General features: G+C 38.8%; 1 protein-coding gene across 2 annotated transcripts; it reads left to right on the top strand.

The window, feature by feature from the left end:
- Nucleotides 1-1,453: 1,453 nt before the first annotated feature.
- Nucleotides 1,454-17,904, top strand: egfl7 (EGF-like-domain, multiple 7). Of its 2 annotated transcripts, none has more exons than XM_038305040.1 (9): nucleotides 1,454-1,680; nucleotides 8,321-8,528; nucleotides 8,936-9,058; nucleotides 9,814-9,926; nucleotides 11,884-11,979; nucleotides 12,061-12,243; nucleotides 16,480-16,556; nucleotides 16,691-16,853; nucleotides 17,499-17,904. In XM_038305040.1, exons 2-9 carry the CDS (start codon nucleotides 8,449-8,451, stop codon nucleotides 17,516-17,518), a joined length of 855 nt encoding a protein of 284 aa, XP_038160968.1. In that variant the 5' UTR covers nucleotides 1,454-1,680; nucleotides 8,321-8,448; the 3' UTR covers nucleotides 17,519-17,904. The 2 variants fall into 2 exon arrangements, with proteins under 2 accessions (XP_038160968.1, XP_038160969.1); XM_038305041.1 differs by lacking the exon at nucleotides 1,454-1,680 and adding an exon at nucleotides 5,510-5,815.
- The last annotated feature ends 6,253 nt before the right edge of the window (nucleotides 17,905-24,157 follow it).

Here is a 24,157-nt window from a genome sequence, read left to right on the forward strand (position 1 = left end):
CATGATGGACCTTCTCTAGCTGTATCATTTCCTTATAGTTCAAGGGAACAACTCACCTTGTGTCAAATGATAAAAAAATCTTTTTCACACATTTTACTAAATATTTTTCATTCACATTCTGTAAATATTAATATATTTACATATGAAAGGGTTTAACTAGGCATTTTATCATTTAGAATCTCAGTTTTATGTCATTTTTTTCTAGGCATTATACAAAAATTCTTAAAGTTTAGGTTTGAATTTACTCAGATTTCAGACTTTATACATTTTTTAAAATGATCTAACTATGATCAATCCACCCATGTACTTAACAGTGGGAGAAACATTTATCTTTTAAATCTCTGCACTGTTTTCCTAGTCATTCCAACTTATAAATATTACAAAATCACCAGATCACCAACATTTTTGCATAATGGCTTGTTTATTACTTTGTTCTTTTGAGTAATCATTAAGGCATTTAGAAGTATTATTGGCCTTCCTAAATTTAACTGAACCCCTACTGTTCCTCAGGCTTCCATTACTTAATTACAACACAAACAAAGGAAATGGGCTCCTGAAAACCTTTCACAGACTTCAAATGGCTTTATCCTGCTGTGGGTACCAGTTATTTTAATCTTCATAGAGGGTGAGGCTGTTTCTTAGATGGATGGAGGGTTTTTTTTTTTTCTGTGGGTGGCTTGAGGAATCAGAGAAATGACTTGATTGTTTTTTAACAAGCCTTTCTTGAACAAGTACAAATCTAAGTTTGTTTTTTTTACAGTTCAAGAGTTCTGGAAAAGTCTGACCTGTAAATACACAGGAAAGAAGTAGTTCTGCAACCATGAAAGGTAAAGTCAAATATTCCATCTTTCTTATAAGTTGGAAAACTTACATAACTATCACAGCATTGCCTTGCATTGCACTAATCTACACAATATTTCAATATTTTTATTCTTTTTTTTTTTTTTGAATTTGGATTTTCCAATTTACCAAGCTATAGGCGACTTCAAGGATTAAAGAGGGTAGCACCAAAGCACAGAATGAAAGGGAGGGAAAAGAAACTCCTTATCGTTCCTGCTCTTTAGCTTCAAGCTGCAATTTCCCAGATTTGATCTCAAACAGTTGTAAACATTAGCCTATGTGGGCTCTGCAGCCATCAGTTCAACTAATGCATCAGCAGGGTTGTATAAAGCAACTAGGTTCAATAAATGGCTACCACTAGTGTTTTCAGCTGAGCTCCTAAGGAGGGCAAGAGGTGAGAAGACTGAGGGCACTTTGCCCCCTTCAAGATTATGAGCTCTACAATAGGAGCCAAAAAATGCTTCAAAATCAGATTCCAGCAGGATGGAGAGTGTTTGTGCAGGAGAGGGCTTTTATCAGTGGCAAACACTCACAGGAAGTCCGGTTTGGGGATTGTCCATCCAATTCCTGCGTTCCACAGGAAGCGCAGCATAAAAAGCAACTGAAAAACGCCCAAAGACATTTCATTTGTCGCCAGCCAGCTCGCAGGGAGCACCTCAAATTGGTCGCAGGGGTGGGTTTTTGAAAAAATCTGCATTTTTCAGCCTCAACTGAGCTTGAGCTTTAAAAAGAAACTGGAAACATGGAGAGCTCCTCTGAGCCACGGGTCTGGGGGCTCGCGCCCACGGCCAGAAGACAGCCTGCGCGCGCACATGCCCCTGATGAACGCATACTGCCCGGGTAAGATCTCTACACTCTCAGACATCATTAACTCAACAAGTTTGCTTTTTTACACAAGGTTAGAAGTAGATGTGGTTTAATTATACTAAAAAAGTCAGATTTTGGAAAATCTGCCCATTTCTTTTTACTACAAATGATATGCATTAGGCTTCAGTACAGATATGCAAAAATGTAGAAATAAATAGTTATGAATAATTGTGGAGATAAAACAAAGGCATTTGCCTTCAGTCTGTTGTGTCTGATCAATACTAAAGAATCCTATCCTCTTTTTCATTCATTTAATGCATCAGAGCTGAAAGCCCCACATCTCTCAATGTATACATGAATTAACAAACATTTACTTTTATGTATTTTTCGTGTGTTTAGTAAAACAGTGGATATAAGTTATAGATACGTGCTTTGATGCTCAAATTGGAATAATCTCAAAGTTTCATTATTAGATACCTTGAATAAAGAATCTGTCATATTTTTCCTCTTTTTATTTTTAGAGTCAATAGAATTATTGAGACATTACGTTATATTTTAATGTATGTAATGAAAGGCTTTCATAGCTGTAATAATTTAAATGTAATTGTCATAAATACTTTTAATTTATAAAAACGTCCATTTATAAATCTTTATCATTAATGAAACACTAATAATCAAATTTCAACTTACTTTGAATTTAAACACGTCATTTATTTATTTCATATTTCTTGCTGTCATTGTTGCAGTTGAATAGGGGGAATTATTAATTCAATTCAGTTTATTTCTATAGCACCAATTCACGGCACATGTCATCTCAAGGCACTTTACTGTTCACCAGATCATACAGTCAAGTTGATTCAAAGTTTTCTATGTAAGAAAAACCAGTTGATTGCATCGACTCATTGACTCGAAGGCAATCGCTCACATCAAGCATGCTTGTAGCGACAGTGGAGAGGAAAAACTCCCTTTTAACAGGAAGAAACCTCCAGCAGAACCAGGCTCAGTGTGAGCAACCATCTGCTGAGGCCGACTGGGGTTCAAGGAGACAGAAGCAGAGATATATATATAAAAAAAAGGATTAAAACCTATTTAGGATAACAATGATGACCCCGCCCACTTATTTACATGGTTAATGCTAAAATATGAAATATTCATGAATGTACGCCTAATAATTATGTAAAACATATACTTAAGTGTGTTAAATTAAAGTTCCTTGCAGGATAATGACTTTTTTTTACGAAATAAATGATTACATATTTTACTTTTCTTTATGCATCCATTTATTTGTAATAATAACGACTGTTAAAAACATACACACACACAAACACACACATATATATACACACACATAAATATATATATATATATATATATATATATATATATATATATATATATATATATATATATATTGCTTATATAATGTCTGCATCATTTTTATGAATCATTAAAAGGACAAATGTTTATTTTAGAAACTATTGCTGTATTAGATTTTAGGACTTGCCTGAAAGATTTATATACACCTTACAAGGTAGATGCTCGGCACTTTCGTACGAAAAAATTTAAAAATTACATAAATAAATCTTATTACTTCTCAGACTATTTTATTATATTAATACAATATATACAATCAATATTTATTGTTTTATTATTATTATTATTCTTTAGAAAAGCAGCAACAACAAAAACCCTAAAGGCAACAAAAATGTTTTTGCAATTAAAGGAATAGTACACCCAAAACATGATTAGCCTTCATTTTCTACTCACCCCCATGCTGAACAACACTCTGGAGTACTTTTTTGATATCTCAAATGCATCTGGAGATCTGGGAGGCTTCTTGCTGTCTGCTGACATTCAAATAATGGAGGTCTACGGTGCCCGAGACAGAAAGGTCCATAAAAGTCCACAAAAAACGTGTCAATATTCCTCCATACTGCTCGTCCAATGTATTCCAAGTGTCCTGAGTGGGTAGCATCCAGAATTTACTCGAAACGAAGTCATTTAGAATGTTTTTAGAGCATAAAGTGTAGTGTATAGGATTTCCTGAAAGCGCGCGCCGGGGCGTTCATGACGCTACGGAAGCCGGCAGACCAAACCAGATGAAAGTGCGCATTCGCGTCTGCTCTGCCGATAATGCAAGCGTAGCAGAAGAAATGTGCTGTTTACCTGTGCAAAGAAAGAAACAACGAAAGAAAAATGTCTAAGGACTTCAGTGTTGAGGAAGAGCATGAGTTCTTTGCCGAGCTGAATGCGCTGGTTTGGTCTGCCGGCTTCCGTAGGCTCGTGAACGCGCATGTGCGCGCTTTCAGGAAATCCTATACACTACTGTTTATGCTCTAAAAACATTCTAAATGACTTCGTTTCGAGTAAATTCTGGATGCTACCCACTCAGGACACTTGGAATACATTGGACGAGCAGTATGGAGGAATATTGACACGTTTTTGTGGACTTTTATGGACATTTCTGTCTCGGGCACAATAGACCTCCATTATTTGAATGTCAGCAGACAGCAAGAAGCCTCCCAGATCTCCAGATGCATTTGAGATATCAAAAAAGTACTCCAGAGTGTTGTTCAGCATGGAGGTGAGTAGAAAATGAAGGCTAATCATGTTTTGGGTGTACTATTCCTTTAAATCAAATCTAAAGTGCTTTGATCGTTTAATCAACATTACGTCACTCTTTGAAGTCTCAGCCTTAAAGGTACACTATGCAACCGGTGTTGATTTTCCAGTGAGGCTCCCTCCAGAGGGCGAAAGTAAAAGTGCACTGTCGTAAATATGCACAGCTGTTCTCCTGGTTTCTCCGTCAAGCCAGGCGCGGTTGTTTTGAGCTTAGCAGCGAATGACTAACGCTGCGTTCACACTGGACGTAGCTGGCGCGACAGAAGCAGCGAGTTTACATGCAAAGTCAATGGTTGACGCGCGTCAAGGCGCAACAAAAGGTCCCGCGGCGCGTTTTGAGCACCAGGCGCAGCACGTCTGAGCAGCTGAAGCAGCGCGTCGGGTGCGTTTAACGCAGGGAGAGAGACACAGCGCTGATGATCTCTCCTCTTAAACAGTTTATTGACGCCTAAATTAACTTAAAATGCAGAAATCTGCCGGCAGAATATGCAGTTTGGATTATTTAGATGAAAAACACCTACCAGCTGCCGCGGTGAACCGCTGCTGATGAAGGGATCCATACTGTTGGCGCCCCGCTGGTATGTGGGGGTCTGAGCGGCTCCGACAGAAAAAATATTGAAGGCAGGATAATAATCTGAATGAACTGACGGCACTGATTACGTTTTCAGGTGTATTTTCTCACAACACATATTAAAACTACTTTATTCCCACTGATCACAGCAAATATAGCTGCAAGGCAGAGAAAGGATAGTGAAGCTCCGCCCAACGCGCCTCAGACACACTTTTGCAGCCGGAGCAGCAAAGCTGCTTCAGCCACGGGTCAGAACTAACTGGTACAAGCAGCAAAAAGGAAGCAGCAGACGCGATTTTGCTGCTTTTGCTGCGTGAACGTAGCATAAACGCACAAAGATCGCCACTGTGCTAGCAACGAGAATGCTTTTAACTGGGGGCGTGTAGCAGTTCTCGCCGTAAAGCAAGACTGACTCTCACGAGACTTCTGAGCCTGTGGGTGCGGGTCGGTGCTCCTGCAATTGCAAGTGCAGTATTTCCCCCACAGACCACCAGGGCGGCCGAGAATACCTTTGTTCAACCTGAAATGACTGATTTAATCATCCAAAACGTTATGGAACACATTAATTAACTGAAAAATGTTGCATAGTGTCCCTTTAAAGCGATGCTGCGTCAATGGCAGGCTTCTAATAAATATGTAAACGGCCTGCCATAGCCTTGTAAAGCGTAGGGGGTTTCTGAAGGAAAAGAATAAAAAGTGGGAAGACGAAAAATGTCAGTAGCGTGACGTCAGCGCGGGTCCCCCCCAAAGCGCGCGGGTGACCCAGCTGAGGCAGTGGGAGGAGGTCCTTCCATCACCCCCCATGCTCTCTCTGACAGTCTGAGCTCTGCTGGCGGACTGTTATCACTGGACTTTTACCTGAACAACTCTTTTTTTTTTTAAGCGGTTAGTTTTTAGCGTTCCTCACCAAAGGATTGTTTTTATTTTTAATTCTAATGGGCAACAATTGTGGAAAGGCTGATTGTTAACTGAACGGTTTGTAGTTAATTTGTTTTCCTATCCATGCATGCGCTCCGATGGTGTCTGCTTTCATGTATCCGCCTGCGGCATCTATGTTCAGCTTATAGAAACATTTTGTATTTCCTTTGTCCGTTCAAATTTGTTTCTCGGAGTCTTTAGCATCACTTTACGGCGTATGTTAGAGTTACGGAGAAGTAAATGATGGATGTGAGTCCGAAGTGCAAATCTGTGCAGATTGCTGCTGGGAAACAGCACCACCCAGTGGCGCATTTTAAGAACTACAACTAGTTATCTTGGAATTTATATGATTTTTTTGGGGGGGGGGGTTAATTCTGCATAAAGCAGATAGGATGTGCTTATATATAAAGTAAAACATTTATAAGGAATTATACATTAGTTTCGAATAATTCAATCAGTTGGCTTATTCTCAGTGTAAGAAAGCTTTTTTTCTGCAAATAGATATAAGTTTTGATCAATCTGAAACTTTGTTTTTAAATATCTATTTAGAGTGCTACTGTCTGATTTAAACCAATTTAATATTACATTTCGTAGTTTTATTTAGTAGTTTTGCACAACTTATAAAATAGTTCTACATAGAGATAGCAGTGTGTTATGTGCCTCATAGTGGTTGTAAAGAAAGACATATTATGATTTATATAATTCACATTAGAAAAGTTTGTTTAGCAGTCACTTGGTAGCCTTAAAACATGAATGCTGTAAAAAAAATTTTTTTTTTTTTTTGCTTGGGAATGGATTCTTAAGTGGAAGTGGCTGCTTTAATCAACTCTCTTAGGGCCCCCTTTAAACCCTGAGCAGGCCCCGTGTCTGTGCTTGCACAAACCCATGCTCTCAGACATGTGATGTTTATCATGAATATAAACATCATTTTAAATCACAGGCTCTTACAGTAAATTTTTCTCAACTTGTACCAAAAATCTCACATCTAGTAACTGTTTCATAGCAGCCTTCTGCTGCTCTGACAGTGCTGCTCACCATTGCGCTTTATGAATGAAAACAGGCTTGTAGATGTACTTTATTTCTGGGCCTGTAGCCAGCAGGGAGGGATCACACTGACATGCAGGCTGTCATGCGAGGATTAGCATCACCTCTAGGATAACTATGCTCATCCGTCAGGCTACACAGTCTTATAACCTGGGATTTTTCTCAGCAGGCTTTAATATACTGGGTGAGATTCCCGAGGAGTTTAATATGTGTGTTAAAACAGGCCCTACAGACAGATGGTCTTGTCTCTTTTTCTAATAATCCTGTGCAGAATGTGCTGATCTAGGTGTTTATCTCTCCTGCCTCAGAGTCAGAAAATGTGTGTGGGCACGGCCGGCCTAAGCTTGCATTGGGCCCTTAGCTGAGTTACAGTTGAGAACACAGATGACCTCCTGTTTATGTTGTCCCTTTTTTTTGTTTTATGCTCCTACCTGCTGCCGGCTGGTCTGGGACAGTGTTCAATCTACAGCCACATAGCGTCATGTTGAATATTATAACTGTCACCTGCCTCAGTAGTGATAACAATATTGTATTTAATTAATTTAAATGCAAAACAAAATGATATAAGAAACATATCCCATGCTGTATGGTCTTTTTTATGCTTTTTAGATACTACATAAAAAAAAAAGATTTAAACAGCCATTAGTATAAAAAAAAAAGATAATAAAAATGTGAATATATAAATATAACAAGAAACTAATTATCGGGGACTGGAGTTTTGATCTAGAAAATGAAGCTTTGTAAACTGGTAAAGAAATCCAGCGCTAGAGTTTGTCACTTTTCCGCAAACTAAACAATTCAGAAAGATTGCAATAAAAACAGAAAATACATTAAAAACAGAAGCATTCGAAATTTATGTCACAAAAAAAAAAATCATACAAGATAACCATCATTATTAGAAAGCCTAAGAAAAAAGAAAGCTTCAGCATTTTTTCTAAAAAAAAAAAAGCAAATGGTGTTATTTATTTAGTGTGTTTTCTTACTGTTTTATGTGTTCTTTTTTTTTTTTTTTTTTGCACACCAGGCTTTCCATACATTCCCTTTAACCTACCATTTACTAGATAATCATCCTTCATCTGAACACGTTTCATCCCAGTCTGGTTCTGGACCCACTCCAATTAATCTTCTGCACTCAGCTCTTCACTTAATGTCACTTGAAGACTCCCTGCTGTTCGTTTTAAGCTTTAAAAGCTGCTCTTTCTCACCTTTTTCTCCCCATCCGGTGCCAAATGGGAAGCTTACTCGGCTTCCCACAGCTCTCTCTGCACTGATTTCAACTTTTTAATACTCTGCTCTGACGCCCACTCAGCTCAGACACAACACAGCTGACGCTCGCTGTGCTCAGTCCATCTCTCTTCAAGTCTCCCTCTTCATAGCAGATAAGGATGACCTGTGGCTTTGCAGGAATGAAGTCTATTCTATTTGAGTTCCTGCAGAACATTTTCAAGAATTTCCATCTGGTGAAAAATGAAAACGTATTTTCTGTTTAACTGAACACAACTTTTTCTTTTTACACAGGTAGCTGGGGCCACCACAGACAACCAGCGTGAACAATCTGGCTACGCCCTTCTGTCCTGCATCATCCTCCCTACGATAGGCACAGAGGAAGAGTTTGAGCCTGGGGAAACTTGGGAAAGAGGAAGACGATGTACCAAGAGCTGCTCCTCTCCTCCGCCCTCCTCTTCCTCCATGTGATGGGCACTCCCCACTTCTTTGGGCGTCATGGGTAAAAGCTCTGCTAAATCTCTGCGTTTATCATAGACTGTCACTTTGTCACTAACCTCACCCTGAGATGTTTGCTTTAAGGAAGCCGTTCCTGAATGGGACGTTCCCAGATGACATGCAAACATTTAGGAGGTCATTCTCCCAGAGGCCAAATCTCAGATGATTAGAAGTGGATAGGCTGTCATTTATGGAATGGGGTGGGTGAGGACCAAAATAAACTAAACTAAGGGTCAAGTGCAGACAGGAAGGTCAAAGATCAGCTCTTAACTGGGACACATAGGCCACTCAGGGTTTTAAAAAGACAATGCTATTGGGATCAAGATCACAAAAGATGTAAAACAGTATTTTTTTTTTAATAAGGGCAAGGGTAAACTTCAACCTGCTCCATTTTTGTTGTTTTTGCTCCAGAAGGCGGACATGTGGGCAGGACCTCCGTCACAACGTCGTCACGACAACAGAGTCCTTCGCCCAGCCTGTGCACAAGCCCTACATCACCCTGTGTCAGGGCCATCGCCTCTGCAGCACATACAAGTGAGAAGCTCACACTTTCACCAATACCAATCTCTCCCACCAGGCAAGAAAAAAAGATCTATACTCTGGTCACAGAGCTGTTAAAAACAGCTTTTAAATCAAGACGTCCGCATGTATAAACAACATCGGAGCAGGAGAAAAAGGTGCAACAGTTGTGAAATGAGCTTCCCTTTCTCCCAAAACACACACACGCACATAGAAATCCGTACTGTACACAGAAGTGGGTCACAGTGGCACATAGTTTGAGTGGAATCTAAATATCGAGTACTTTGTGTAACGACGGGAAATGAGCTGCCTGCCCGCAGAGACCGCTGCCTTGTTTATTTTGGACTCTCCGTACTAGCACCCTCCCAGCTGCTCTCAAGCCCCCTTACCTTCTCCACATTTTTTAATCCCTGTTAACTTTTTCTCTCAGTAAAGCTCACTTTCCCTTTTTTTTTTATCTGTTTTCTTGGATCTTATTGCACACATGTCTCCAGTTTCTAGATTTAGCCTCAATTTATTGCTCTTAATTCCCCCTCCTCTGGTAAAACAAACAAACCACGTTCTCAACAGCCTGAAGCCAGAATAGTAGATAACAGATCTGACTTTGCATCATTTCTGCCCTCTTCTCATCCCTGACACCTTCTTCCAAAATCCCTTGTTTGTCTGCTCCACTGAATGCTAACATTCTCGTCTATTTATCTGATCAGACAGAAGGTCCTGCTGCTCCCCTAAAACTGACCTGTAACCCCTGACTCTTGTCACCTCCACAGAACTACGTACTCCCTGGCTTACCGGCTGGTAAGCAGAATCGCGTCGGCCTCGCATTTCTACCCAGACTGCTGCCCCGGCTGGCGGAGATTTCACTCACACAACTGCAACCAAGGTATCCGACATAAAAGTGAAATGCTGATAAAAGGTCTAACTCTCCCCTCTATCTTCATTTGGCCAAAATCCAGAGTCAGCTGCAGCTAACGGGTAGTTTGGCATTTTTACCGCCTTAAAATATCTTTCATTGTCGAAACACAATATAATGTAGCTGTAAAACGGTCAGGTTTGCTCTGGGCTTTTTAAACAGGAACGCAGTGTCCGAATGTCCATCCTAATCAATATATAGGGTACTTTATAATGGTTAAGCCATAAGTCTAGTGGACTTGAAATTTCCCACAATGCACCTTGAAAAGTAGTGATCATGATCATTAGACAAGCAGATATTAGCTGCCAAAGCGGCACACTGTCGCTGCCCAGCAGGGGCGACAAATAAAGATGGCGCACGCATGGGCGTTCAGTTTTTTAAGCACGCATGATCCATCGAAACCTTAGTTCTCGACGTGGCCGACCCGGGTTCGAATCCACCTTGTGGTCCTTTGCCGCATGTCTTCCCCTCTCTTTCATACCCCCTTTCCTGTCAGCTCACTGCTTAAAAACGCTGTAAAAACCTCAAAAAAAAAAAAAAAAGGTTAGGACGGATGTTCGGACACCGCCGAAATGAAGACTACACTGCAAAAACAATCCAGAAATAAGTAAAAAATGGCTTAAATTAAGTATATTTAGCCTTAATTTGAGCAGGTAAATAAGATGATTTGCCAATGGAATGAGTATTTTCACTCTTAAAATAAGATAGTTAGATAATATTTACTTGAAATAAGACGATAAAATAGTTTTTTCTTATTTTAAAAGGAAATTGTCTTGTTCCATTGGCAAAGTGTCTTACTTACCTCCTCAAATCAAGGAAAAACACACTTATTTTAAGAAAAAATAACTTATTGAGATTTATATTTTTTGCAGTGTAGAGGCGGTTTCTCCGCCAAATGTTGTCCTCTCTTGCCGACACTGAAACATTTAAAAAGTTTCTGGTCAGACCAACAGCCTTTAATAAAACAACTAAAACAAATTATTTCAGTGGTTTAAGTATCGCATTTTAATGTAGTCTCATTCTTATTTTAAGCAGCTGCTCTGACCAGAAAAGTGCTGCTCTTTGAACATGTTTCACACAGGAAAATAATTGCTGTTCTCTGTTTCCAATATAAATAACCATTCAGAATGAACGAATATCAGGGTAGTTTAACAGTTTACATTCAGCATTAGCACAAACCACAATGATTATTGCTCTTAGGGCAAAATATCTGATCAGTTCAAAACGTGTTCTATTGATTTAGGTCAACTATGAATTTATTTAGTAGACTGAATTTGAAAAGTAAAAAGTTTCAATGAGTTTAAATAGCAATGTAGTTTAATAAATGGATTTAAAACCATATATTACCAATAAAATAAATCAATCTGTTTTAATTCAGCACTTCTCATAGCTAGGAATGCATGAAAAAGTTAATTAAGGAAATACATGCATATATGAAATAAGGAAAAAATAAATAAAAATCTTAGTAATATAAAAAAACATTTGAAGGATGACGAAAATAAGAAAACACAGTTCTGTATTATATAATTGGTTCTATGTAGGTCTTACATCACTAACGGGGGAGCAAATTGAACAACATACAGACATGTGCAAGTCGACTGTTAGGAGCTGAAGGGAGTTTAAAGTGAACTTTGAGTATTTTTAGTTAGAGTTTTCCATATAAATCAGATCTGATTTGTAATTGTTTTCAGTATTATCTGATAGGAAATAATACATACATAAAAAAAATAAAATAGTCCACCCACCTCTAATTTTTTTCATATCTTCAGAGGAAAGGTCTGATTAGAGGCTGAGCCATAAAACAAGCAATAGGAGACAACAGTGGGAGTCAGAGGGGAATTTAATTTGTTTCCCTATAAAGGTTCAAATCATTTAAAGTAATGATCATGAATCAGGGCTGATTAATAACTGTGGATGTGTTTCCCAGCTCTGTGTGCAGAACCCTGTGTTAACGGTGGAACCTGTTTGAAGCCCAATAAGTGTGCGTGTCCTCCTGGCTGGACGGGACAGCAGTGCCAAACCGGTATGCTGAAAATAAACCACTTCCACCTTCACAGAAATCCATAATCGCACCCACTGATTTATTTGATTTCTTGGCTGACAGATGTTGACGAGTGCAGTGGGCGGCAGCCCTGCACCCAGCTGTGCGTTAACACAGCTGGAAGCTACAGATGTGCCTGCAGGGATGGCTTCAGGCTGGCTGGAGATGGACGTTCCTGTCACCAGCTTCCATCTCCTCCTCCTACTAAGACTCCCAACCAGATTGCAGGGAGCCACGCTGATGCGGGTAAATGAGCATTGAATGCATGCATGAGCTGAAGTGGCATGTGTCAACGTTCTGCAGCAGGACAGAAGAAGAAAACATGACCAGCTTCGCGGTCCATTATTACTTTTGGTACGCGCTATGCCACTCTCAACTCGTACCGTGAGTAATAATGCACTGCGACTGGTGCCGACTCCAGACTGGTGTTATGTGAGGCTGGCTCCATGTGGTGAGACTCGGATCATTTGGACTTTGATAATGACTGTGAGTCCTGTTGCTGAAGCAAACATCTGCCTTTAATCCAGATCCCGAGCTAATACAGGCATATTTCCACCCCACACACTCCATCAGTTCCCTCAGAAATGTTCGCCTCCTCGTTAGACCAAACATTTATTTGTATTTGTTCTTCTCGCGTCTGTCAGTGCTTTGGAAAAGTGTTTAGTCCACGTTTATTGCACTGCATCCACAAACTGCAATGTGTTTTATTGGGCTTTTAAGTGATGGATCAACACAAAGTGGTGCGTAATTATGAAGTGGAACGAAAATGATATGTGGGTTTCAACACATTTCTGGGGGGGGGGGAAGAAAAAAAGATCAATTGTGTTTAATCTTCCTCACTTTTAAGGCAGAGCAATGTTTCGGTAACAGAAATTGTTCAAAGTCAGACAGATTTGATGTTGAATTTCTGCTAAGATCTGCAATCTGGTTTACCCCCAGATTGCTATTACTGACTGGACTTTAACTGGACCACCCTAACACATGATTATGCTTCAAACTAAACCTTCTTTCCATGCAGCTCTGGCTCTCTTTAGGGTCTCTGTCCTACTAGAGGGGGAACCTCTGTCTCAGTATCAAGTCTTTCCATCAGGTCCATTTATCCTTTCATCACCTTTGCCCAGCTTCCATCTCTGCTTAAGATAAACATCCCCAAGACATGACAATGGTACCGTACTGCAGACGCTGTCATGTTTATATCAATGGAGTCTGTTCCTAAATCAAAGTCATAATAAATCCACTGATCTTAGGTTTAGGTCTCTGATCCATAACGTCAGGTTTAGGCTAAGCCCGCTGGGGGATGAATTAGGCTTAGGCATTAAGTCCACCTTCCTTAAAGGTATAGTGGAGGATGGTCTTTTTCCGGATTGTCAATTGTCAATCATTCTGGTGATATGTTTACGTAAGGCCATCTTACGTGCTCATCCCCATTTTCACTTAGCGGTGGTGAGTCTAACATAGTGGAAAAATTGCAAAACTTCTTTTGGAAAGTAAGCTTGTATGAGCGATGCCAACAGCAACTTTTAAAAAGGGCGTGCATGAGGAGAAATGGGCTTGTGCACGCTCTCACACACACAATTAATAGACATTCCCTCTCGGGAGCAGGTACTGTGTTGTGCATGTGCATTTATTTTTAAGGAGAGAGGGCGGGTCTTTTAAAAAATTTGCAAAAATCCTCCACAGACCTTTAAATTTAGGTTTTGTCCTAAACTATAAGGAAGCCTTTTTCTTGTTTTTGACAGAAATTTATTAGCAAAAACATAGACAATCACATAAACAATGAAAAGGGTTAAAAATCTTTAAAAAAAAATCAGGGGCCATTTATTAAAAAAAATAAAAAAATAAGAGTATAGATTCATATTTTGAACTGTCTTAAGTTTTTAAATAAAATTCTTTAACGAAGACAAGCATATAATTCTATGGAACTAACCCACCTCTGGTATGGATTGTAAAAATAGCGGTATTTTTTTTTTCTTCAACATGTTTTTCTTCTACGGGCTCCCTGACTTGTCTGCTGTGTTCCTCAGTCTCCAAGATGCTGTTTGTTCTCTAAGATGCTCTAACAACCCTCTGAGGTCTTTAACAAAACAGCTGGAGCCATTATGAGTCGATAGCAAATGATTGTTGTTTACTTTCTATATCCTCACTTCTGGCAACAGACGAATACATTAGATTTTTATTTAGGTAAAATAGGGTTGAGGGGATTATTGTGAGCAAATGTGAAAAAGTTCAAGTCCTCGTGAATAGCTCTGCTAGGCAATGTGGCCACAAAACAATACACACACACCCCCTCTTACCCTGCTTTATGTCTACTAATGTTGTTGACCTCAGGATTTTTCCTTTAAAGTCTGATTCCAAGTCTGCATTATTGCTCTTTGGGGAAATTATGCACCGAAAAAGAAAAACCTTCATGCAAACGTTCCTCTGCGTCATTTCTCCCGGCTCTTTTCAGCTTCAGGACTTTTTTTTTTGTGAGTTACCTAACTGTGAAATCAAAACTCATTTTTTGTTTTGTTTTGCTTTTTTTTTTTTGGAAGGGGTGGGGGGTGGGGGGTGGGGGGGTGCTGTCTCCTGCATTCAAAGTAAAAAAGAATCTGTGCATAAATGAGAGATTGCCAAATCTCCAAGGCCCTCCTCCAAACTCCCCTCCATTTATCAGACTTTCTCCTGGAAACTGACCACAAGCTCCAAAAGTTCACCTTCCATGGCGGCGTGATGGATTGCTGAGTCAGCGAACAATGCACAGAGGACGGGGTGAAAAGCAGCAAATATGACAGGTCTAAGATGACGTAGAGATCCCTTAGAGGAGCTGTTTGTTAAAAGGAGCGTGTCTGCTCTTGGAGCTTGGATGCAGATGAGGCGTTTCGCTCCAGAGACGGCTTTCAAATATCTGTTCCCATATACATGTCGGAAGGGATGTTGATGGAGATCCAGAATGTAAACAGAGGGTTTAGATGCCCAGAAGTCTGACGTCTCTCTGCCAAGAGTCTTGGATTGCGTTTGGGATTTTCAGCCTTTTCCGCCTTTTTATTCCTTTTTTTTTTACCTCACTCTCTTCTTGGCTAACGCTTATGCTCTGATTCCAGCTCCATCAACTCTGTCTGCTGGGGGTCATGCACCCAAGAAGTCCCCTCCCCCCCATCCTTTCCTCTTTTTCTCCTTTCCACTTCTCTGGTGCAACCAGAGAAGTGGAAGGAAAGGCCGGGGGTGGGGGTGGGGGGTGGGGGTGGGGGGGTTGTTCTTTGAATCTCCATCTCGATCAGAGCTTTTTCTCTGCTGGAAGGAACGTTCCCCCTTTGAGGGCATCGAGCCAGGCGCTCCGGATTCACAGGAGGGTTGAGCATTTGCTTGTCTATTTCTGGTAGCATCGTTTTTGGCCCCTCTAGCTGTTCCCATGTCTGCAGTGCCTCGCAGAATCCTCTGTTCCTCCTGAACCTCCCTTCTTGCTTAGAAGTGGTGCAAAAAGAAAAGCTGTGAATAATTACAAAGTTAAAGAAAAAAAAATGATCATAGTTCTAAGTTTGAACTCAAATTGCCAACCTTTGGAAGGCTCTTTATTAGTAAATTATAAATCACTAATTATAGTTTTGTATGTATGCAGCTGCTCTATTTAGGCCTTCACAGTTTGTATGAAAAAAAGCACGGTAGTGTTATATAATGCTGTGGGAAGGCATCTCTTCAGCTAAGATAGGAAAGCCGGTCAAAGATGGTGGGAAGATGAATAAACCTTGGAGGAAAACCCCAGAAAAAAAGGTGAGACTGTGGCAGAAGTTTGGCTTCCAGCAGTTCAACAACAGGAGGATTTAAAGCAGATCAGGATCATCTGAAGTTCAGCCCAGGTTCCAGTTGTTACCATTTAAATGACTTTGTCCGACCATTGTCCCAGAAGGCTTTGTTTGAAGATTTTTTCAAACAAAAAAAGTCTGTTTTTCATTATCCAGGTGTTTGGTTCCTATTTTAACCTCATAGTAAGCATCAGATTTATTGTTATCAATCAAAGTAAACCTTTGTGGCCCAGGAGTTTTTTTTTCAGCACAATGCTGGGACTCCCTGCTCTGGATCAAAGCCCATAAAGTTAGAAGTGACCAGTGAAAGTTCACAATGAAATCCAAAGGAGAATCTGTGGCAGATGTTCATAGTTACTCTCCATCGTAACCAAGTGGGTTTGGTCTCTCTGTCTCTCCACCATGTCCCTGCATCTTTTCCATACAATTTGCAATTATACACTAGTTTTGTCGGTCTATTCACATCAAATCCCAATAAAATAGATTTAAGTTGGTCGTTCTAAAGCGGTAAAACGAATATTTTTGAAGAAGTATAGGATTCCTCTACCTTTGACGGAAATTCCCTTAATTTTCATGCATCAGAGTTTTTTTGTTGATTTTAAGATGTTGCTGTCTGTAGTAGAGATCTAACCCCCTGCCAACCACAGCTTGAACTGACACACAATATATAGTGATTCATTTGTGGGGGGTTTTTCCTCAGGAGGAAGCTTCACTCTGGCGGAGAACGTCACAGAGGAGGTCCAGAGTCTGAGGAACAGAGTGGAAATCCTAGAAAAGGTGCGTAAGAAAACTAACGAAAGGCATCCAAACCGGCTCCAGAGGAACCTGATCGTTTTATACATGTACAAAATCCTAATAAAATCCTTTTTTTTCCCTCTAAGTGAACAATCTTTTATCCTTTTTACTTAAAGAAGCTGCAGCTGGTGTTGGCGCCCTTCAGTAGCTTCTTCCCGCTGTCGCTGGATGAGAACTTCCCAGAGAAAACCACCCTGCTGACCCACTCCTTCCGCCAACTGGACCGCATCGACTCCCTCAGCGAGCAGATAGGCTTCCTAGAGGAGCGTCTGGGCACATGTGAGCAACCAAATGTTGACTTTTGATTGCGTCTTGTGCTCATAAATTCCAAATTATTTCCATGAAAGGAGGACTCAAAATGGCCCCTAAGATCTGAGATGTAACGATAGCAAATAATGTAATACTTTTCATCCATAATGTATAAATAATAAAATAATAGGATGATTAAATCTTGAGAATTTAATGTCATAATGTCTTGCTCTAAAGGTTGTGTGAAACAGTCAAATAAAACTATGCAAAGTGATGTATCTGCTCTCAAGTTTTAATCTAATTAAATAGGAGTCAGTTCAAATGTGTCCAGATGTTTTGCTGCCAAATATGTCATCTAGGGACCAAAAATATTTACTCTTTTTTTAAAGGTTTCATATATTTCAAACAATCAGTCAAAAGTTATCCAAATAAAACTTTTTTAATGGTTATTATTACTCATCTGGCTTTCAAAAAATCCAACCTTGAAAGCTTTTGGTTTGTTAGAATGTCTCCAGAGGCAGCAGAACAGCTGTGCTGGGGAGGACTGCCACTCTGGAGGGGCCCCAAAATGTTTCTTTAATCTTCAAATCTAATGTATTTTGTTCTGATTATGCATTTTTTTTATTTTAACGATGAACACCAATTGTAACTCTTTCCATATTCTTCTTTTTTTAGGTTCTTGTCAGGAGAATTAGCCCACGCATCAAGAATCATCTCATTATTATGCTGTGACGCACGCACCGCACAAACGTTTCGGAGATTTTTCTTCACACCATTCCAAAAAAAAAAAAAAAGAGAGAAAAGAAATTAAAAGAATGGTTTCTGTTCATCCTGGGTCTTGATTTTTCAACAGTACCTGCAGCAGGAGTCGGCCACAGCGCTTCATCGCCTCCCTGTGTCGGTCGTATAGCCACGTGCATCAGAGCAGTCGGCTTCTCCCATGTCAGGGGCCCCCTCCTCGCCCTGGGGCCTTTGCACACATCTTTTTTATTTTAATCTATTTAAATTATGATCACTCATAGGCATTCCTAAGTGCTTCTAGTTTTGTAACGGTTTTGTAATAAAAGTTTGAATCCAAAAACGCTGCCTGCGTGCTCTCTCAGTACAAACACAAATTAATGTTTAATGAAACATCTATACAGATTTAGCATAATTGGTTGCATACTATTACATTCTATACTATCACATTTTGTTTATCAAAATGTTTTTATGTGACAAAGCAACACAAAGTTCTGCATTAGTCAAAGAAAATTTTTTATTTTTCAATGGAGTTTTAGAAAGAAACATCTGAAAAGTGTGGCTTGCATTTGTCAGATATAAACGTAAGCATAAATTAAGCTATTTTTTTGTAACCTTAGAGCAAGGCCTGCCCACACTTACAGGGCCCTTAGCCATCTTTGATTTTTGGGCCCTGCAATCAATACTGCAATGGTCTGATCATAAACATTCCCACTATAAACTTAATGCAGCTCTGTACCTTTTACAGTCTCTTATTTGTGTGATTAAAGTAATAATATAAACTAGTATGCAGTTTAATTACAGCAGAAATATATTGTGGTTTTTACGTTGTTCCAAATGCAAAAAAAAATGTGCAAAAATAAAAACATACAGCAGGTTCGATATATAGAAATCATAAATTATACAACAACAGAAATAATTCAATCAAAAATACAATAAAATTTCAAGTATTTCCATTTTTTTCCCAAGTAATTATCATGATTAACCCTTTATAAGGCAAGTTACTGTTTTTGATCCCTCGCGTCCCCCTTACATCTAATTTGACCAATTAGATGAGCCCTTGAATGATATATTACCTACTGGAAATTAAGTTGAAAAAAAAAGTTAACAAGTCAATGAAATGGTATAAAGCTAATTGAAAAATTAAAAAGTAAAGTAAAAAAATTAATAAGCCTAATTAACAATTATATTTAGATTTATAAACTAAAAAATGTAAGTGCCACTATCAGCATTAATGCCTCTAATGTTATGTAGTACAACAAAAAAAAGTGTTTCTTTATTCTGGCAAGTTGACTTTTTTTGTTATTACATTGACATTCATTTTGCCATCAAAATATCCATGTTTTTTGAATGTTACAAATGTCTTGGATTCCAATAACACTATTGGCTTGAAATTTAGATTTTCAAAGTGTTTCACTGAGAGCCCTATAAAGGGTTAAACAGGATTCAACATGATCAAAGACATATTAATGTTAAAAATGCACAACTTTAACATCAAACTGTGAAGATTTGTGGACAGCAGCCTTAGACCAAGGACAGCAGTAGAGCGGGCAGATAGGAAGCTACAGACAAGTTTAAGGGGGATTAATAAAACACTGCCCCAAGCTTTGAACATTACACAGAAGCCTGTTAAATCCATCAGTCATGAGAGGCAGGATATCTGATATGCAGGGTGAGAGGCCCATGTTAACATTGGAGGAGCTGCAGAAATCAGACACTCAGGTGAGATAATCTAGTGACCGCACAGCTATGAGTTGCAAACTGCAAGAGCAGGACGAGGAGAGAGCCTTTAGTCATGAGACAGAAAAATTTGCTCTGGAAACATGAATGAGTAATACTAGTTTAATACATTTCTATGCTAAAATAGTTCAACTCTAGACCAGAGCTTCTCTTTGTGCTCTATCATATACACAAGTATGTGACTGAAATGTGAAGCATGGGTATGAATACTTCTCCAAGGTACAGCAAACTAACCAGCACTGCTGGAAAAAATACCACACGACTGTAGAGGAAAAGTCCCCCAGCTGGGTTAAGGTTTGGAGCAAATGTGGGCCGGCCTGAATACGGTTATCTAGAGCTTATCAGCTGACGTGGGCTGATCCTGATGTCGCCTGATGTGCTGAGATCTGTGGGCTGAGTGAGCTGCATGAACTAAACCTGGATTGACCAATATTTAATTTCATGGTAGTTATGGCTCATCACTCAGGACACCACTGAGTGAGGGAGCGGGCCCCATTCATGCAGCCTCTCTAGATCTGCTTTAAGAAAGACAGACAATAACTAAAAGAAACATCTAAAAGCTATATTTTATATTCTATATGGGATTAATACGTTTATTTAAATTGAATGTCCTAATGAGATTTTTTAAAGCACCAAATGGTATGTTGAAACAAGAAAAAAAGTCATAGCTGAATTTTTTTTTATTTTCATTTTTTTTCCATAAGTGTCCTCAAAACCATTTCAACCTTTAGTAACCTGGGTTTATGGCAGTGAGTACAGTTGCTGCAGTGATAACAGCGTGGTTGGTCAAGGTAACCCTGACCCTTACTTAAAAATGTTCGTTTAGATATTGCATTTGAGCTGCACAGATTGCATAATCAGATGGATAAAGTCTGAGGCAACTGTGAGCTGATGTCATGTGATCTTTACCAAGAGGTAAAAATATAAAAACAAAAAAAATCCTGAATCAAATTTAAATACTATTCAATGTGTACAAAGGGGATGTGGAAAAACTTTTTAGAATTACAAAATACCAGTTTTTTTTATTATAAAGGAGTCTATTATATTATTATTTTTTTTTTATAGAAATCTTAACTACAAACTCAGAGGCTATTTACATCTACACATACAGGTGCTGGTCATAAAATTAGAATATCATGAAAAAGTAGATTGATTTCAGTAATTCCATTTAAAAAGTTAAACTTGTATATTATATTCATACATTACATACAAACTCATATATTTCAGATGTTTATTTTGTTTAATTTTGATGATTACAAATGACAACAAATGAAAATCTCAAATTCATCATATCAGAAAATTAGAATATTGTGAAAAGGTTCAAAATTGATGGCCCCTGGTGCCACACTCTAATCAGCTAATTAACTCAAACCACCTGCAAAAGCCTTTAAATGGTCTTTCAGTCTAGTTCTATAGGCTACACAATCATGGGGAAGACTGCTGACTTGACAGTTGTCCAAAAGACGACCATCGACACCTTGCACAAGGAGGGCAAGACACAAAAGGTCATCGCTAAAGAGGCTGGCTGTTCACAGAGCTCAGTGTCCAAGCACATTAATAGAGAGGCGAAGGGAAGGAAAAGATGTGGTCGAAAAAAGTGTACAAGCAAGAGAGATAACCGCACCCTGGAGAGGATTGTGAAACAAAACCCCTTCAAAAATGTGGGGGAGATTCACAAAGAGTGGACTGCAGCTGGAGTGAGTGCTTCAAGAACCACCACACACAGACGTATGAAAGACATGGGTTTCTGCTGTCGCATTCCTTGTGTCAAGCCACTCTTGAACCACAGACAGCGTCAGAAGCGTCTTGCCTGGGCTAAAGAGAAACAGGACTGGACTGCTGGTGAGTGGTCCAAAGTCATGTTCTCTGATGAAAGTAAATTTTGCATTTCCTTTGGAAATCAAGGTCCCAGAGTCTGGAGGAAAAGAAGAGAGGCACTTCATCCACGTTGCTTGAAGTCCAGTGTAAAGTTTCCACAGTCAGTGATGGTTTGGGGTGCCATGTCATCTGCTGGTGTTGGTCCATTGTGTTTTCTGAGGTCCAGGGTCAACGCAGCCACATACCAGGAAGTTTTAGAGCACTTCATGCTTCCTGCAGCTGACCAACTTTTTGGAGATGCAGATTTCATTTTCCAACAGGACTTGGCACCTGCACACAGTGCCAAAGCTACCAGTACCTGGTTGAAGGACCATGGTATCCCTGTTCTTAATTGGCCAGCAAACTCTCCTGACCTTAACCCCATAGAAAATCTATGGGGTATTGTGAAGAAGAAGATGCAATACACCAGACCCAACAATTCAGAAGAGCTAAAAGCCACTATTAGAGCAACCTGGGCTATCATAACACCTGAGCAGTGCCACAGACTGATCGACTCCATGCCACGCCGCATTGCTGCAGTAATACAGGCCAAAGGAGGCCCAACTAAATACTGAGTGCTGTACATGCTCATACTTTTCATGTTCATACTTTTCAGTTGGCCAACATTTCTATAAATCCTTTGTTTTTATTGGTCTTCAGTAATATTCTAATTTTCTGATATGATGAATTTGAGATTTTCATTTGTTGTCATTTGTAATCATCAAAATTAAACAAAATAAACATCTGAAATATATGAGTTTGTATGTAATGTATGAATATAATAAACAAGTTTCACTTTTTAAATGGAATTACTGAAATCAATCTACTTTTTCATGATATTCTAATTTTATGACCAGCACCTGTATAATTTTATATATATATAATTAGAATTTGTCAGAAACTAATAGATTTATCTCAGAATTTTAAATATTTTTTCACTGTCTCACAGATGAAAATTCAAGTTTAAGTCTTTAAAAAAATGGGAATTACATAGTTTTAATAAGAAATGTTTTCTAAATTGATAAATGTATAACTGAACCCTTACAATCAACATCAGTATCTACAACTGCCCTTAGTAACGGACTAATCATACAGACGTTCCCAAAAAGTTTCCCTGGATGACTGCCGTTATTTTCCAAAAACATAACTTTAGGTTTTGCTGATCAAGTTAAAGATGGTTCTTATTGTCATGTTACTCAGCTAGAGGGGTATAATAACACTCTTTAGTGTGGTATACATGTCTAAAATCAGTTGCTCAGTTTCTCAAAAAGATTAAAAGAAAAATAACTTCCATGGACAGACAGGTAAGAAAAAAAAAAGTTTATTTTCCTGCAACGCAAAACAGGGCAACAGATCATACATACATCACTCACACAAGGCTCTGCAGGATCTCTGCTCCATTTCAGCTACGCATCTGGATGTCACTTTGGTTACAAAGAAAAAGAGAAAAAACATATATAGGTATATATATATATTTATATTTTTCCATTTCAAAATCCAGAAGGAAAAGTGCTTTAATCAGGTTGGGATGATCTTTAATTATAAAGAAGTGCCTGTAGAATGAACACAAAGTTTGTTGCAGACTTGACTGCATCGACATCAAGACACAAATAAAAATCAAAACCAGGAAATAAGCTTGAAATTTAACATTTAAACATAAACCATAATATATTCCCCATTTTTGGAATAGCCCAGTTTGGTAGCGTGCTTTTAACCATTTGGATAAGTTGCAGCATAGAACGAATATTTGCAAAGAAAAAGACAATCAGATCTAAACTACTGAAGAGAACTGTTAGTAGTGACATACATCCCTAAAAACTACCTGATTAGCAGTATAGAGAGTTTCTATGTTTAGATAAATCCATGGATCAGTCCCTCTGATGAACTGTGAACAAGTATAAAATCTACAGGGTAAAGAAACATCTTCTAGGAGCTAAACCTGCTGTATTGTACAGAACATTCCTCCTCTAACCAAGCAGAACCAAACAGCACCCTGCTTGTTACATTGGCACCTTTAAATAAAGATTTACTAAAAGCTTTTCCAAACTCAAAATCTTTAATTTATGAAATAGTTGGTTATTTTAACCCCGGCACCAACAGCTTCCATAAATATTCCAGAGACCAGAGTATCTACATAACACCGGGTTGTGTAGGAGCGTCCCACCCCCCCACACTTGTGATGCTGTGGGCTTGTTTTTCTTCTAAAGGTAAATCTTTGAACATTTAAATTAAAAATCTGATGGAGTCTACCTGTAAACTGAAATTTGGTCTTTCAGGAGGATAAATATTAAAAATTTTGGACCAAGGTATATAAAAATAATATACATTTTCATCATTATTTTAAGATCCAATAGGATCTGTGGAAGGTCTGTGAATTCTGGTCTAAGGAGAATTTTCCAGCACCTGTAGTCAAAGTCTTCCTCACTCTGAAATGTCTTCCTTTGAAAACCAGCTTGTAAAAAAAACTGTTGAGCTTCTACAAAATAAAAATAAAAAATGCATTCTTTTAATTTCTGTTTTACATATTAATCAGAGTGCTAAGGGACTTTGGAATCCAATAACTTCTGTTCCCTTTTTGCATAAATACAAACAGGGATATGGTGTCAATTTTCTATAAGCCACTTTTCAATGTGAGAAGAAGAAAACACGTGATGGTTTTACAGAAAGAAGGGTTTAGAAAATTACCTGAAAATAGCTTCTTGTTTAAATTTAAACACAAAAACTAAACAGGAACTAAACCTCGTTTGAGGTAGTTCAAGTGAAAGATCTGCTACTCTTTAAAAAAAAAAAAACTCATCTTTAAGGGGTTGTTAAAAAATTAGAGGGTATTTTAGCAAAAAAACAAACAAAAAGATCCTACACCCTGCAGTACATTCTTAAACAGTGTTTGATGAGCCAAACAAGTGACAGTGTGAAGGCAGTGAGTAAAACCTGGATGTAAAAATAAAGGAACTCAGTTTGAGGAGGTTAGAAGTTAGCATCAGTACGGCACAAAAAAA

Source organism: Cyprinodon tularosa, unplaced genomic scaffold (assembly GCF_016077235.1).
Source record: "Cyprinodon tularosa strain WSP-4 unplaced genomic scaffold, ASM1607723v1 ctg55, whole genome shotgun sequence".
Classification (NCBI taxonomy): Eukaryota; Metazoa; Chordata; class Actinopteri; order Cyprinodontiformes; family Cyprinodontidae; genus Cyprinodon; species Cyprinodon tularosa.